Consider the following 15317-nt stretch of genomic DNA (forward strand, 5'->3'; position numbering starts at 1 on the left):
GGGGGGTCACTGTTTTGTTTTTCAGGCTGATGAACAGTTGGTGGCAATAACGATCCAGCAGAAGACTGCTAGCTAGCAAACATGAGTTTTAAGGACAAATTCTCAAAAATGCTTGCCATACTCCAGGCACTGTGAAGAAGGAGAGATGGCTGAGAAACAGCCAAATAGGAAAAGGTCTGAAGAGTATATCACCAGCCAAGGGCGAAGGTGTTTCAACGCTGGAGAAACCTCAGAGATTTGAAATATGGGGGGTGCGGAGTTTCTGAGGGAGCACTGAAGGGACGGGTGTATTTGTTTGACACTTGATTTCAAATATCGACAAAGCTGTGGCCGAAACAAAGCTCTGAAAGACGGAACTGCAGAGTCATTGATTACAGCTGCTTTGATGTCATGTTAATATCAGAAGTACCAGGCGTATGTAAGAGTGGTAGTTAAAGACCAGAGGCACCTGTCTGACCTTTTTAAAGACCTCCAGTTTTATCTAATTCTAAGACACTTAACCTCCACCTTTTGTCGAATGTATACCTGCCTTTGTTTTCCCTCTCTGGATTGCTGTTATATAAGCCACCCACTCGCTGCAGTCTGCAGCAATGAGCTCAGCAGTTTTACCAGGCGAGATTTGAGCAGACAACTCGTACACTCTGTCATTTAGAGCTGGTGTGTGTCAGGTCAAATACTACTCAAAGCGGACTTTTCCTTCTCTCCCCATCCTTTCATCACTTTCACACACAGCTGGAATGCCAGAGGAGCTCAGCTGACCTTTAGAGTGTGGGAGTGGGAGGGAGGCAGGAAGTTGGAGCAGAGACAAAGAGAGTTTTGGAGGGAATACTTGTGGGGGCTAATCTGTGGCGGTTTTGGGGGGGCAACAGGGGCCAGTGCCCCTGTAACACAGCCCTTGTACCCCCCTATGGCCCCCCCTCTGAACGAAAAGTCTACGGTAGTCCTAATGAATTAGCGGCCGCTGGCCGCCCCGATGCCCAGAAGCAACCTCCATGTGGCCCAGCACATGATCTAATATAGCCTATATCACAACAAAAGTACACTACATGTATAGTGTTTGAAAGTATCTAAAGAGTGCGCTACTGTAGGCTATATCATTCCTTCTCATCTCTGTTGAGTTTCACGTGCGCTGTACCGATCACCGCCAATCAAGGCTCTACACTTACTGTCGGACCTGCAGCCTCTCAGCTCCTCTGTGTGTCTGCAGAGCGCCTCCACTCCACACACACACGCTCGCGAACACACGGAACGAGGTCAGCAAGGTGATCAGTGGACATTGATGACTACTCCTCTCCTTAGTGTACGTACGTGGTTCAGTAAAAACTTTGCGAGTAAAAAGTCACAATTTTACCAACACACCTGTTTAATAAGCATAATACGCAAAACGTTATGTTTTAAAATGCTCAGTCTCTCATCCACTGCAGCTGTCTTTAGGTTTTACACATGCAGGCACAGCGCTAGTTCAGCTAATAGCTTATTGTTAAAAACAAGCTGAAGTGAAAGCTGTCTGTCTTTAGTAACTGTTTAGCTTAGTTTGCCTGTACATTAAAATATGGCACATTATAAACTCAGCTGGTGGCTGAGACAAACCAGCCCTCCTCTCTACCAGCAGCAGCAGAGGGAGGAGGACAGGAGTTGTTCATAATTTCTAAACTTCACACACTATGTTGATGTCAGGAATATGTAATATTTATTTTACTGACATGTTAAATTTGTTTCCAGTGAGATATTAGTGACTTTGTTGCTGTAAATCCTGTTGCTGCTCTGGAAACAACAAAAAATTTAAATAATATATTTAATTATTTAGTAATAAATAGGACTGATAAGAGCATCAATAAAGAACTGAACCAATAAGGATAACCATTACAAGTGTGTCAATAAAATCTTAATGATCCAAACTCCTGAGAAAATGTCCGTCCCATCTCTGTGTCCAGGTTTTAAAATCCGTCCCAATTAAATTTATAATTTAATAGCCCTGGTCTACAGTAATCATAGTAATGTATCTTCTTGCAACAAAATTAAAATGAATGCAGCATTGTAGACAATATTTTGTCCTTGTAATCCATGTTTCCACTGCATGGATAGCCTTTGGATATTGCTGGAAATTGTTCTGAGTCCCTCTCCTTAAAGGGTAAATTATTATCATAACAATTTAATAATGCATTGCATTTAAACAGCACTTTTTATACACAAAAAGCAATAACAGTAGCCTACTGGTCTAACAGGAATGTTTTGTTTTGTGTAATGTAATTTAATAAATATATAACTAAGTTACTGAAAAGATCCTGTTACTGAAACAAATAACTGTAAGTTACTGAAACATACTAAAGCATTACATTATATACAAAACGGGACATTTTGAAAGCTTGAGCCTTTGTCTCATTTGTCTCCGATTGAATGTGCCCCTCTGACAAAACAACTGGCCCCAGTCTGGCCCCCTCAATAAAATTGGTCTAGAACCGCCACTGGGGCTAATGAAACTGCGTGAGTGTGGCGTTCACACAGACCATACAGTCTCTGAGCATATGCCACTCACTCTTCAAGGTCATGTGCCATGACGATTATCTGGAAATAGCACTCATTGTTAGTTTAGTTGTGAAATTAATGTGGGCTACTTTTCCTGCCCTTAAGATTGGGCAAGGAGATCACTGTTCTTTGTCATGTACCAGTGGTGAAAGAAGGATTCAGATCCTTCACTTAAGTAAAAGTACCTAACAATAATGTAAAAATACTCCTGAGTGTTAAATCCTACTTAAGCTGTTGTTATATATTACGTTAGTAGGTTGTTAATACTAATGCATCAGTGCAAATTGTAAGTAGCTACTAGTGTTGCTAGTTTTGTTTGTTCCAGTGGTTCCCAACCTTTTTATATACAGTCTATGTTCCCAACATATGGGTCAGGCCCCTTTCAAAGGGTCACAAGATCAATTTGAGGACTCGAGTAGAAAGTTCTGTTAAACAAGTTTGTTTAACTCGAACGGAAACGCTTCTCTGCTGGACGTTTGTAATGTATGTAAAGTGTGTGTTTTTTATACCTGCAAAGTTACTAGTAAGTATAGCCATCAAATAAATGTTATAAATATTATTATAAATATTTCACTCTGAAATCGAGAGGAAGTATACACTTACTCAAATACTCAAGTAAAGTACAAATACAGCACAGTAAGCACAGCGTTTTGTGTTTCAGTATGCTCTCTGATGATGGCCAATGACTTTCCATTTAGGGAACTGGCTTTAGGCTACCGTTCATGGTATAGAAGCTTTCTACTACTGTAAACCATGTTTTCTGTCCGTACTTCCTCTAGCGGCTTTTTCCTGCTGCTGTTGATGACAGCGTTGGGACAAGTGGAGCTCTGCAAACACCAAGACTGCACACTGGAAACATTGATCTCAGAGTTAAAGACCTGACACTAAAGTCATGACAAACATTTTATGACCAACGTGGACAGAAAGAATTCACTGTGCTCTGTATGTGTGTCAGAGGAGCTGAAGTGTCCCTAAAAGGCCCGAACACACACACACACGCGCGCGCTGTTGGCTCTGTGGTTGCTTCACAGTTCATTTCAGGTCACATCCCAGCAGGATTTTTCCCCTCCATCCACAGCACTTTGTTTTGCATAGCCTGCAACTAATGTGATCCTTCGGAGTTTGGAAACACTTGAATGTGAATACGTATCACTATTGCTACTATTACCACTACTATTTTAGTATCCATTATGACTAACTGAGACAAACAACCACAGTTTAATGTACAGAAACCATTTATTTGTTTTATTTTTATTTATTTATTTTACAACACATGCATTAATTATCAAACACTTTCCACCTCAAAACACCTATTCCTTTTCATTTCAACATAGTGCAAAATAATGCAAAGAATGTATTTGAAATATTAATAAACAACTAAATGGCACCAAACAAATATATATATATACTGTAATGATATAACAAACATAAAGATAGAATATGAAACAATGATCAACTTGACACAACACTAGAAACTGCTGGTATTCAGTATTCTGACAGTTTGACACATTTTCAACTTAATTATTAAACTTAATGTATTTTTTTCCACATTCATCTGAATGTTAATCACTTTGGCCACCAGTATGATGCATGTCAATTTTTTTTTCAACCTTGGACCTTGTACCTAACAGTTTACAGATTTTCATGGGCCACAGGATGATCAACATGGTATAAAAGAGAGCTTGTACAGAGCAGAGGGGGTAGGTAGCCTGTGGGGAGAAGACAAAATCCCAAGTTGGGCCAGGATGCTCTTATGTCCTGACCAATTTCTTAAATGACTGTGGTTATCAACTCCTTATGTGCTTACAGCCTAACTTAGCTGTTGTCACAAAACACCTCTGAAGTTAATTTATAACATGTGAAATAATATTGAGCCAGCTACTCCCCACAGCTCGGGAATGAAAAAGTGTAAATACAGCCACACAATATCTAAAGCGTATGTAACATTTACACTCCGTTATTCTGTACCAAAAGTGACAGTTATTGTTATGCAGCTGAAACAAAAGGAAGTGGAGTCACCAAATACCCTTCAGTTCCTCCCTGTGTGGCGTTCTTTAAAAGAGCAGCTGTGCTCGCGCACATATAGGGAAATGAATACTAAAAAAAACAATACTGAACATCTTGAGTTCAATACAAAAGCAAACATTTGAGGATGTTAATGTTTCTTCCACTGTTGGCTTCACAGTAGACTTATACATATTCAGTTGATCCCCTTATGGCATTTTTGTTATTTTGCGAAGAAAATAGAGCCATTTTTAAGCTATTTTGAAATGTTTAAATGAATGGACTGTGACGGATCCAATCGCAGCTCTTCCATTGCACAGACGGCAGCGTCCTTGCCCTGTTGAAGCCCTTACAGCATTCTCCACTGAGGTGTGAACACACTATGATTTTTATTTTACACAAAGTCTCTTATTCTTAAGATGAATTCCAATGTCTGACATGATGATTTGATTCCTTCTTGAGCCTCAAAACTCTCTAGAAACATAATCAGGCCAAAACAAAAGTTCCCTCTTAGGCCTCTCTTCTTTCAGGGAAGATGTTCAGCCCCAGCTCCACCAGCGCCCCCACTAACATGGTCCACAGGGGTATGCACACAAACGTCAGCTTTACGTCTGCCAGCTTCTCCAGCTTGGCACATAGCGTCAGACAGAAGCCCAACTTGAGCAGCATGGCCGTCAGGTACCAGGCACGCAGGCGCAGGTCTGGGGAGCCGTTGCGTGGGTCGTACCCGGGTTTGCAACGGCCTGCCATCTTAATGGCAAGCATGAGGATGAGGATGCCGTCAAAGACCCAGACCGGGAGGAAGATTAGGAACCAGTTCCACTGCACCTGGAAGGAGGAAAGGTAGAAGATTGGATCCGTTTCTAGCTTGGGAGAGAAGATAATGATGAACTTTTATGAAACCTGAGAGCATAAATGAGATTGATTGAGCTAGACTGACTGTTACTGATGAGATTCTCAAAACACAGGAGCTGAAAGAAAAGGCAGACTTACAAGGAGACTGAGAAGCATTAAGAAAAAAACGAACTTCACCTTCCCGTCCAGTTTGAGCACTAGCATGATGAGGAAGACCAGGATGAAGACCCAGGTCAACAAAACCCTCTGAGCCAGAGACATCTCACTGACTGGAGACAGATCAGAGGAGCAAACAGACGCTGGGCAGACAGTAATGTTGACGTTGCATCCATGGGACAGAGACAGAAAAGGTTAGAAACTGTCAGACACTTAATTATGATGAATGTTTAGTCTAGTGAGTATTTTTAGCAAGAAATCAGACATATAAGCATAGACAGCAACGTTTGATTAGCATCTAATTGCTATTTAAAACGTGGTTTTGTTAACCCCAACAAACAAACGTGTCACTAACATTAGCTCAGCTGGAATTTTTTATTCATTCGTTAACGTTATTAGCCCGTGTTATAATCACAGCTAGCTTTAACAGCCCACATAGCATTTAGCTAACTTAACCGCTTGGTGTTTTATTTAAGACAACTTACTTCAGTGCATTTCTAGACCAGTGGCCAGCATGTTCGTCTCCTCGAATGGCACACACCAAAACTCAGGATTTTTCGTATTATAACTCACATAATTATAATCAGACGTGTCCGTTAGCTACGGCTATACCAGGCGGGCGGGCTGTTGGTCCGTTAGATGTGTTTGTCCCGCCTCTCCTCCAAGTGTTTGTCCCGCCAATTGGTTCTAGCTTTCTACGTCACGCTTGTTTAACGTCCATCATTTTGGGGTATAACCGTAAAGTTTTTCCAAGAGGGCAAACAAGTGTTTCCTAAAGCGCGTTTTTAACCACTAGAGGCTAGTAAAACTCTATTTCTCCCGGGGGGAGTGTGTGTTTGGTTTGTATGCGGTTTATCCTGCCACTACAAAAAAGGGCGACATTGTGCTGTTTTTTGCTTTTTGGTCACACGAGTGTGAGCCAGCCCTCTTTTTCTTTTCTCCTTACTTTTTAGTTCATGTCAATGGGGCTTCTAAAGTGAGTGTGAAACAAATTTTTCTGTAAAGGATAGACCCCGTCTCCTTCTCCTAGAAGTAACGTTAGGCTATTTTTAATTTTGAGAGCTCATTTCGCTCTTTGAAATGTGATAAGTTGAATTTATGTTCGTTATTTCATCCTTTTATATTTGCCAGCGTGTGGTCACTAACTCTGTACTTGGTTAGGATCTGTCTTTGCTTTCTATCTCTGACATTTGAAAGAAATTCTACCAATTCATAATCTCTTTTCAGGGCTAGATAACGGTTTCGTCTTTCTAAAGTTTCCAAATATTGTTTCTTTACATTGCGTTACAATTCGGTTGAGGTGTACTTCTGGAAAGACATGCTGTTGTGAGACTTGTTCAGCACCAACCGTCGTCAACGTTTATTGGCTGAAATGCAATGGCGCATTTATACGGTGGTTTACGGGCGGGGTTGAGGTAGTAGTTTTACAGTGAGAGACAGAAAGGGAAAAGCAACTGCTTCAATCATCGGTGAGCAAACATCCAGCATCTCTTTAAGACTCCGGATAAAGCTGGCTAGCTCAGTGCAGCATATATCACGTTTAGAAAGCACAGTTTGGGTCTGCGTGGGGACTCGGAGCAGCGGTCCGTGTCCAGGAGGTAAGACTGAGCGGCTGCATGTTATGTTTGGACCGCAGTGATGATGGTTTTAGCGTCAGCTGTGTGGGCTCTTTGTGCCTGCCGGTAGCTTAACTTAGCTAACTGTGTAGCGCGGCATGAGCTAGCAGCAGAAAGGAAGAGGAGGTGGGTCCGTCCGTATAGGTTTTGATAGTTTGTTTTTTCGTTTGAAGGAGGGAGGAGGAGGACTGGCTATGTGAACCGAGCCATGAAGACTGTCTGAAAACGCCGTAGCTGCACCTAAATGGAGGCTAGCTACTACATTAGCTGCCTTTAAACTTGTTTACATGGTTGCACAGGTCACGTCCTTTTAATGGAGAGAAAACACGTTAACTCTGTACGATGTTGCTATAAGTGTACTTTACGACTGTAACGTTACTGACTTAGTTGACGCTAATGCACTTTAAGCCATTATATTAACATACTCGACCTTACTTAATTTTGCTCTCTTCTACTCTATTCCTTTTTAACATTTTAATCTTTCTACTTCACTTAATTTCTGCTGCAGCTGGCCATTATCTTCTTTACAGGGTTCCCACAGTGTTTTATGGGGGAGGGGGCCTCGCCTAAAATTATACAAAATCTTAAGGCATTAAAAAAAACAAACATTAATCTTGTATCATGTAAAAGTAGCAGAGGTAGTATTTCACACATTCACAAATGCCCTCTATTATATGATTGTGCCTTTTGTTTAGCCTGTCGTGTCACTAAACTGGTCAAGAAACAAGATAAGCTGTAAACCTTGCCTGCCCGAAATGAGGAAAATGTGCAATAAAATTGTTCAGTGTTGTGACGACGATATGACTTGCGATAAATAAACAAAATGGAAATGTGCATATTAGCTATACAGTTCCTATGTCAGCCTGGTTTATTACAGGATTATAATATTTTAAATGTTGCAGCAACTGTCTGTGTATCTCACTGGAAACCAAATCTAAAATATTAATAAAATAAATCATATTCCTGGCATCAAAATACTGAGTGAAGTTTAGGAAGAATGAAGAACTCAGATCCTTCCTCCTGTCCTCCTCCTCCCTCTGTTGCTGTGATTCACCCCTGCAGGTAACTTACAGCAGGTAGATGGAGGAGGGGCTGGTTTGTCTCAGCCAGCAGCTAAGTTTAGAAGAATTTGCCAATTTTTAAGATCATTTCAAACTAAGCTAAACCGATACAGACAGCTTTTGTTTTAGCTTGTTTGTAACGTCCGTATCAATCCGCTGTATTTTACACAAGCTGGATGGTGGATGAGAGGCCGCGGACAGAGCAGATTAAAATATACGTTTATGCTTGTTAAACATGTGTATTGATAAATAATTGGCTTTTTACTGGCAGATGTTACAGTAACAGCATAGTTGTCGTCAACTCGAGTAATCCTGGAGTTATCTTCACCTGACTGTCTCCACTGCGGCCTCTCTGATCTTTTGTGTTTACATTTATTCATTTAGCTGCAAATGTTCTAATCACGATGGCTGTGTGTGTGTACGTGTGTGTGTGTGTGTGTGTGTGTGTGTGTGTGTGTATAAAAATGTCATGAAATACTGAAAAAGGTGACGTCTTTAATTTGCTTGTTTTGTGCAACCACAATCCAAAACCCAATGTTTAGAATTGTATAAGACCAAGAAAACCAACCAATCTTGGCATTTCAGAGGCAGGAAGCAGTGAAATTCTAGCTTAATCATTACTCTGCTCTTCCCTACTCTTTCTGAATATGCATTTATCTCTCATTCTGTTGTACTCTTTTCTGTAGCCAGTGTTGTTTTTCTCTACCTATCTTGTGTCCCTGGAGTAGGCGCATAGCTGCAAAGATTAATCGATTATTATCAATTGTTAAATGAAACTACCTATTTTTATAATGGGTTTGAGTCATTTAAGAAAAAAATCTTTAATTCCAGCTTCCTAAATGTAATTTTCTGGATTAGTTGCAAGCCCTGCCTTGGAGTAGACACTGTCGCAAGCTTCAGCAGGCAGTCAGGCTCACAGTTTGAAAGGCCGTCTGATTATCCAACACGATTTGCCATCCAGGCAGACTGTCTGTTCCAGTGTCTGACTAATGCTGTCGTCACCCACCCAAACTTTCCACCGCAATCATAATTTGACCCCTAAATTAACCCTTCCGTACCACTCTGGCAGAGTCCTGTATGAATCTGCAACATTAACAAACTGCCAAACCTTTACAGCTTAACATGTTTAACATCTTTATACATTCTGTCAACCTAAAACAAAATACATAAAATCAAATTGAAGAGGCTGAACAGACGTGACTGTGTGTGAAGTGTAGCCAATATGTTCACGTTTGTTTCCCCTGCAGGCAATCGGGTATTCAGCCAGACATGTATGGATGGCAGCACTGTGTAATTTATGTAGAATTATGTACTTTAATACTTCAAGAAGTACTATGTAACGATGAAGCAAACGGTTATACATATATTATCTAGTTAGTCAAAGAATCCCATCTGCAGTCACAGTTTTACCTCACAGGGAACTTGGTGATGCTTTTATTCAGAGAGACCTGTAACATGTGCCACATAACAAAAAATAATACGATGACACTCCATTTAAATTACAGTTATCAGTCATAAGAAGTTAGTTTTAAGAAGCCTTGAGTTGCCCTTGAGCAAGGCACTTTAATGTATTTCAGCAGCAAACAGCAGGAAGCTGTGGTTGTGGGAGCACTCAGCAAAAGTTTGCAAACAGGCATTGTGTTTGGTACTTGTTGACAGATGGGAAGCGAGCGATGAAATCACTGTTGCTTGCATGTTGACAGCGTTGTGTTACACCCGCGGTCGCCTTACAGACCTGGGGTTCCCGGGACGCTCCTGATACACACCTTCACGTACACACGCATCGTGGATAGGAACTCCTTTGAGACGTTGCTTGATTGATCGATCAGTCAGTTAGGCCAGTAATACTTGTCAATCAAGTCACCGTGCAGCAGTTCCACAGCGTTCATGAACCGGAGGTCGGTGAGTGCTGTGTGTGTGTGTGTGTGTGTGTGTGTGTGTGTGTGTGTTTTCTTGCATATACATGCATTTGCACAGAGTGAATTGCACATGGTGGTTGACTGATGGCCTGATTGAGTGCCTCTGTGTGTGTCTGTTTCATGTTTTTATATCCCGGTGGGGACTCGTATCATCGTGGGGACAAAAACTATTCCCCATGGGCAGAGACTGCTATTTGAGGAGTAAGATGTGGTTTTAGGGTTCAGGTTACAATTAGGTTAAGGTTAGGCATGTAGTTGTGATTAGGGTTGGCCGATCTTCTTTATTTTCATATCATCTGATCATGACTACTTGAGAACACTGATTGGTGATCTGCTTGACAGGGGGCGGTGTTACATTGCATCATGCCAGTGAAATGCCAAGCATGGAAGGAAAAAGTATTATTAGTTTTAAGTGAAAGCACCAGAAACATCTGTAAATGCACATTGCAGTGTTTCCCACGGAATTACTGTGGAACTCTGGCAGCATGGGGGGTACAATTGACATTGAACAGCAGCTATGTACAGTGTGTTAACTTCGACAGCCCTAACTGTTCTAACGTTAACATAGTACACTTATTAGCTAGGCTTCCTTATAACTTAGTTGAAGGTGGTTCTCCTACATTGACAGCGTTGTTAAGAAAATAGATAAATTAACTTTGTGTTTCCTTGAATGCTTTAGTTTTTCTATAAACACAGGGCTCCGTTTCCATTTGTGAGAGAGAGGGAGCGAGTAAGCGGAGGTGCTAAGCGAATCTATGCGCTGCAGGCAGCTCCAAAATGAATTATGATTTCACTCGTATTTAATAGTATATGTGGCGGTCAGCGTTGATATTGAGGCGTGTTGTTGCCACAAATAAATCAGTGAATAGAAAACACTGCAGTGTGGTGCAGATTCTAGAAACTTTTTATGTCAGCTTAGTTCTGATGGTGAGTTTGTTAAAATCACCTTAATATCAACACATTAAAAACCAATCACTGATATTCCCCTGAATCGTCGATAGCCGATCCAATCGCCAATCGGAACAAGACTAGTTGTGATGTTTAAGGTTAGCAGTGTTTCCCCTAGGATGGAACTGTAGCAGCGGAGGTGAGGCAAATTTTTATTTTGTGCGCCTAGTATGTCTGATTTAGAAAGCCCTGTCTCAGCAGTATTGCTTTTGTCTCCACGAGCATGCGATGCATTAGATTACATTTACTCATTTGGCAGATGCTTTTATCCAAAGCAGCTTACATTTGAGGAACAACATACAAGCATCAACAGAGCATCAAATACAAATCTACAACTGTCAATACATACTAGTAAGAGCAGCAATAAATACTAGCAAGAGCTCATAGTACATATCACATCAATGGGGTAAATACCTAGGGAAGGAAGTAAGAGTTAACAAAAAGTGCAATCAATACAAGATAATTGTAGGGGATAGAAGAAGAAGAGCACAGGAAGTGCATGTTAGAGCTTAAGAGTTAGAGGTGTTATAAAAGGAAGTGTTCTCGGAAGAGATGAGTTTTACAGAGCTTCTTGAAGTTAGAGAGGGACGCCCCTGGTCTGATGGCATGTCGTAGCTCGTTTTACCATCGTGGTGTCACAGATGAGAATAGCCGGGACTGGGATTGCTTTGTGTGAAAGGATGGCAGAACCAGGCAGCGTTCGCTGGAGGAGCGTAGCGGCCGAAGAGGAACGTAAGTTTGTATTATGGAGTTTAGGTAGATGGGTGCAGACCCAGTAGTCACTCTGTATGCATGCATTAGTGACTTGAATTTGATTCTAGAGACCACGGGAGCCAGTGGAGGTCACTGAGTAATGGAGTGACATGAGTCCTTTTGGGCTGATCAAAAACCAGACGTGCTGCTGCGTTCTGAACCATTTGTAAGGGTTTCACCGCACAAGCTGGAAGATTAGCTAGGAGGGCATTGCAATAGTCGAGGCGAGAGATAACCATGGCCTGTACCAGAAGCTGGGTTGCGTATTGAGTGAGGTAGGGCCTGATTTTCCTTAATGCACATTAGAATAGTTTACATTTCAGTGTTTTCCCATAGGTTTTTGTGAGCTTTAGAGGAATGTTTTGGTGGTGGTCGTGTTAGTCATGGTCAGGGGTTTGTTTTTAGGTTTTTCAATGAAAAATATGTAATTCACATCATATTGTGCCTTATTTTCACCATATCTCTGAACAAATAGAGCAGATAATAAATAAACTCCTAAAGATCAGTCTACTGGGGAGGAACTGGTTGGTTCTGATGCTCTCCACAGTGATTTTACATTTATGGCACAGCATGTTTTGGGCATCTCCTCCTGAGCCTTAACGGCAGGAAAGGCCTGTTAATGAATTCAGAATCATTATAGATACGACTGTTCATGTTTGTCTTTTGTATCTTTATTTTAAAGCTTTTGACATTTATCTGTAGACATTAATATAAAAATAGGCAAGAAACCTTCTGAGGTTACTTTTATTTGCACATTAAAATCCAAAAAGAAACGTATCCTCATTAGCTTAAAAGCACTAGTTTGCATCACTAATTAGGTTTACTGAATCAGCTCTTCCAGTCACCTCTGTCGTTTCTTTTCCTAACAACCACTTTTTCAGACTCATCTGAAACCTGAAAAAGTATTAAGGTGTACAGTCAGTGTACAGGACAGAGCTGTAGGCTACACCAGTTTAGTCTAAGTTTGTACCTGATGTTCTCAACATTGGACAAGCTACCAGTTACTTTCTATAAATTGAGCTAATGTTACATAGCAGCCAAAAGACACAGCCTACTGTAGAAGCTTTCCTGGTCAGCTGCGCAGTCTAAAGGGGAGACAAACACACTTCACTTTTCCAGCAGTTGGGGAAACAACAGACAGACTTTTCTTGGTCTTGAGAAGCTAACACACACAGCCGACACCATACACTTACTGCTGCTCGCTACGTAAGAGCGCCTCCCGATTGGAGCTGCGTTGCTCTTACAGGCTAAAAGCACCTGTCTCGTAGATGTCCTTTGAAGAATGAGTAGAGGAAGCGAGCCAAGTGATGAGTGTTACCATGCTCGCATGGTGTGTGAGTGAACATTAGTAGCGCATTGATAGGTTAGAGTCTAGGAAACGCATTATGTCAGTGAGATGTCCCCAAGGGGATAGTGGAACAAATGCATGTGTGTATTTCTTCGCATTTTTTGTTCTTTCCTTTTCTTATTTCCTCTCCCTCGGGCTCTCCTTCTGTCTCTTTGAGGAGCTCTCAGGCGATGCTGTTGTGCAGCTTATATCTGCCTGCAGAGCTGGTTACATCATCATCTGCAATGTAGTTACATCACACACTAGATTGCTATATCATCTTATGCTACAGCCGCAGAATGGCCTGTAGACAGCAATATAATTCATAGAAATGCAGCTATAGCAGCATTGAGCGCGAGCAGAAAGGTCAAGTGCCAAGTTACGAGCTCGGATGTATTGCAGTAGAATGACAGGTGGTGTTTATGATACTGTGGAAAGTGTTACATTGAGTCTGTGAAATCAAGTGTTGCAGGCAGGATGAGAAGTCTTCCCCTGATGCATTTTGACTCTGGATCTGACCAGGCTTTCTGTTAAATATAGTAATGCATCAGTATGGTTTGTTGAAGCCAATACCACACAGAAAACATTTTGATGGACAAAGCACCAATGTAAATAATATCAACTATGGCATATTTAGCCGCTTCAGTTTGTGTATTGTGTTGTGCAAGCTGACTCAGTGCTGGGATAAGTGAAAATGTCTTTATTTTTTTTTTCTGTTTGTTTTTGTAGACTTACTGCAGGCACCAGCACATACTAGTGAAGCTTTTAGATATGCCTTTTTTCTAAAACCGGTGGGTTTAATTATTTTGACTGATTAGCAAGCAGGAGCTTGACAAAGATGTCAATCAAACACAGTCTGCATGCCCACAAAGTCATGAGAAGAGGTCTAATCAGCCCAAATAAGAGATCAGCTGTGCAGCTGTACCATTCACAGGCCTATAATTTTTACTCTAATCTTGGCCCTATTAATTCAGTGTTGTCCCCCCCCCCCCCCAAAAAAAAATTTGCTTCAACATGTCAACTGTTTGTAATATGTTAAGATTTAATTTGTTTTGCATCATATCTTTTCATTTTTAACAGAATTGCTCCACAGGAAGTGCTGCGCATTTTCACATTCATCGCTCTCCACGGTGCAGTCTCCAACTAGACTTGTCGTCTTTACCCTTTTGAAGCACTGTGAAACCAACACAATACTTGTTTGATATCTTATTACTTCCATCTGAGAGAAACATCTCTATCACTGCAGTCGGGGGGGGGGGGGGGGGGGGGGGGGTGTTGGATTCAGTGTGAAGGTGAGAACAAAATCTAACACAAACTCACCACCTGAAATCGCAAGCCCTCGACCTTGTTGCACTTACCGCGGTGAAGTTAGTTTTAAGTTGGATATTTGACAGACATTCACCCAGGATCCAGTGACGGCTTTTTAGTCAGTTCACCCAGTGACGGTTGTATAAGTGCGGTTAGCTCACCTCTGATGGCTTGCTTTTAACCAACGGGGGTTAGCTTAGGGACCATCAGTAAATTCAAATTGTGAAAACAGTGTTATGGGAAAATCAATATTTATTTCAATAGATTCCAAGTCATGTGACGCAGGGACTTCAAACAAATGCCGAATTGTAGTACTACACTAGGAAAATGAGACACACCCCTTCATATTTGATTTGAGTGAGTTGCATATCTCACAAATGTACGCAAAAAATTTTGCCCATAAAATACTAATAAATATTAATATGAAATAAAATATGCACTCAAATCAAACATAAAGAGGTGTGTCTCATTTGCCTAGTGTAGTACTACAATTCGGCATTGGTTTGAAGTCTCTGCGTTAGTCGTGAACAGCCCATTCTGCTCAGCACCGGAGAGTGCGTGCGTTGCTGCGGTACAGTGGGTACGGAAAGTATTCAGACCCCTTTAAATTTTTCACTCTCTGTTTCATTGCAGCCATTTTCCAAAAATCAAAAAAGTTCATTTTATTTCTCAGTAATGTACACTCAGCACCCCATCTTGACAGAAAAAAAACAGAAATGTAGAAATTTTTGCAAATTTATTAAAAAAGAAAAACTGAAATATCACATGGTCATAAGTATTCAGACCCTTTGCTCAGTATTTAGTAGAAGCACCCTTTTGATCTAATACAGCCATGAGTCGTTTT

At 41.1% G+C, this 15317-nt stretch overlaps 2 protein-coding genes across 5 annotated transcripts in view; one reads left to right on the plus strand and one right to left on the minus strand.

The window, feature by feature from the left end:
* Positions 1 to 3743: 3743 nt before the first annotated feature.
* LOC123985147 (transmembrane protein 60-like) lies at positions 3744 to 6183 on the minus strand. The gene is made up of 3 exons (XM_046072548.1): positions 6027 to 6183; positions 5563 to 5684; positions 3744 to 5358 (listed from the first exon to the last, which is right to left on the minus strand). Exons 2-3 carry the CDS (start codon positions 5644 to 5646, stop codon positions 5041 to 5043), a joined length of 402 nt encoding a protein of 133 aa, XP_045928504.1. The 5' UTR covers positions 5647 to 5684; positions 6027 to 6183; the 3' UTR covers positions 3744 to 5040.
* Positions 6184 to 6387: 204 nt separating this feature from the next.
* Positions 6388 to 15317, plus strand: part of LOC123985148 (protein PHTF2-like) — a 76705-nt gene continuing 67775 nt past the window's right edge. For 2 of the 4 annotated variants that reach the window (XM_046072549.1, XM_046072550.1), the window contains exon 1: positions 6727 to 7139. The gene's annotated coding sequence lies outside the window, so the exon portion shown is untranslated. Of the gene's footprint in view, positions 6518 to 6725; positions 7140 to 15317 lie in introns of those variants that run through there. The other 2 variants (XM_046072551.1, XM_046072552.1) reach the window with 2 other exon arrangements.

This window comes from Micropterus dolomieu, linkage group LG16 (assembly GCF_021292245.1).
Source record: "Micropterus dolomieu isolate WLL.071019.BEF.003 ecotype Adirondacks linkage group LG16, ASM2129224v1, whole genome shotgun sequence".
NCBI lineage: Eukaryota > Metazoa > Chordata > Actinopteri > Centrarchiformes > Centrarchidae > Micropterus > Micropterus dolomieu.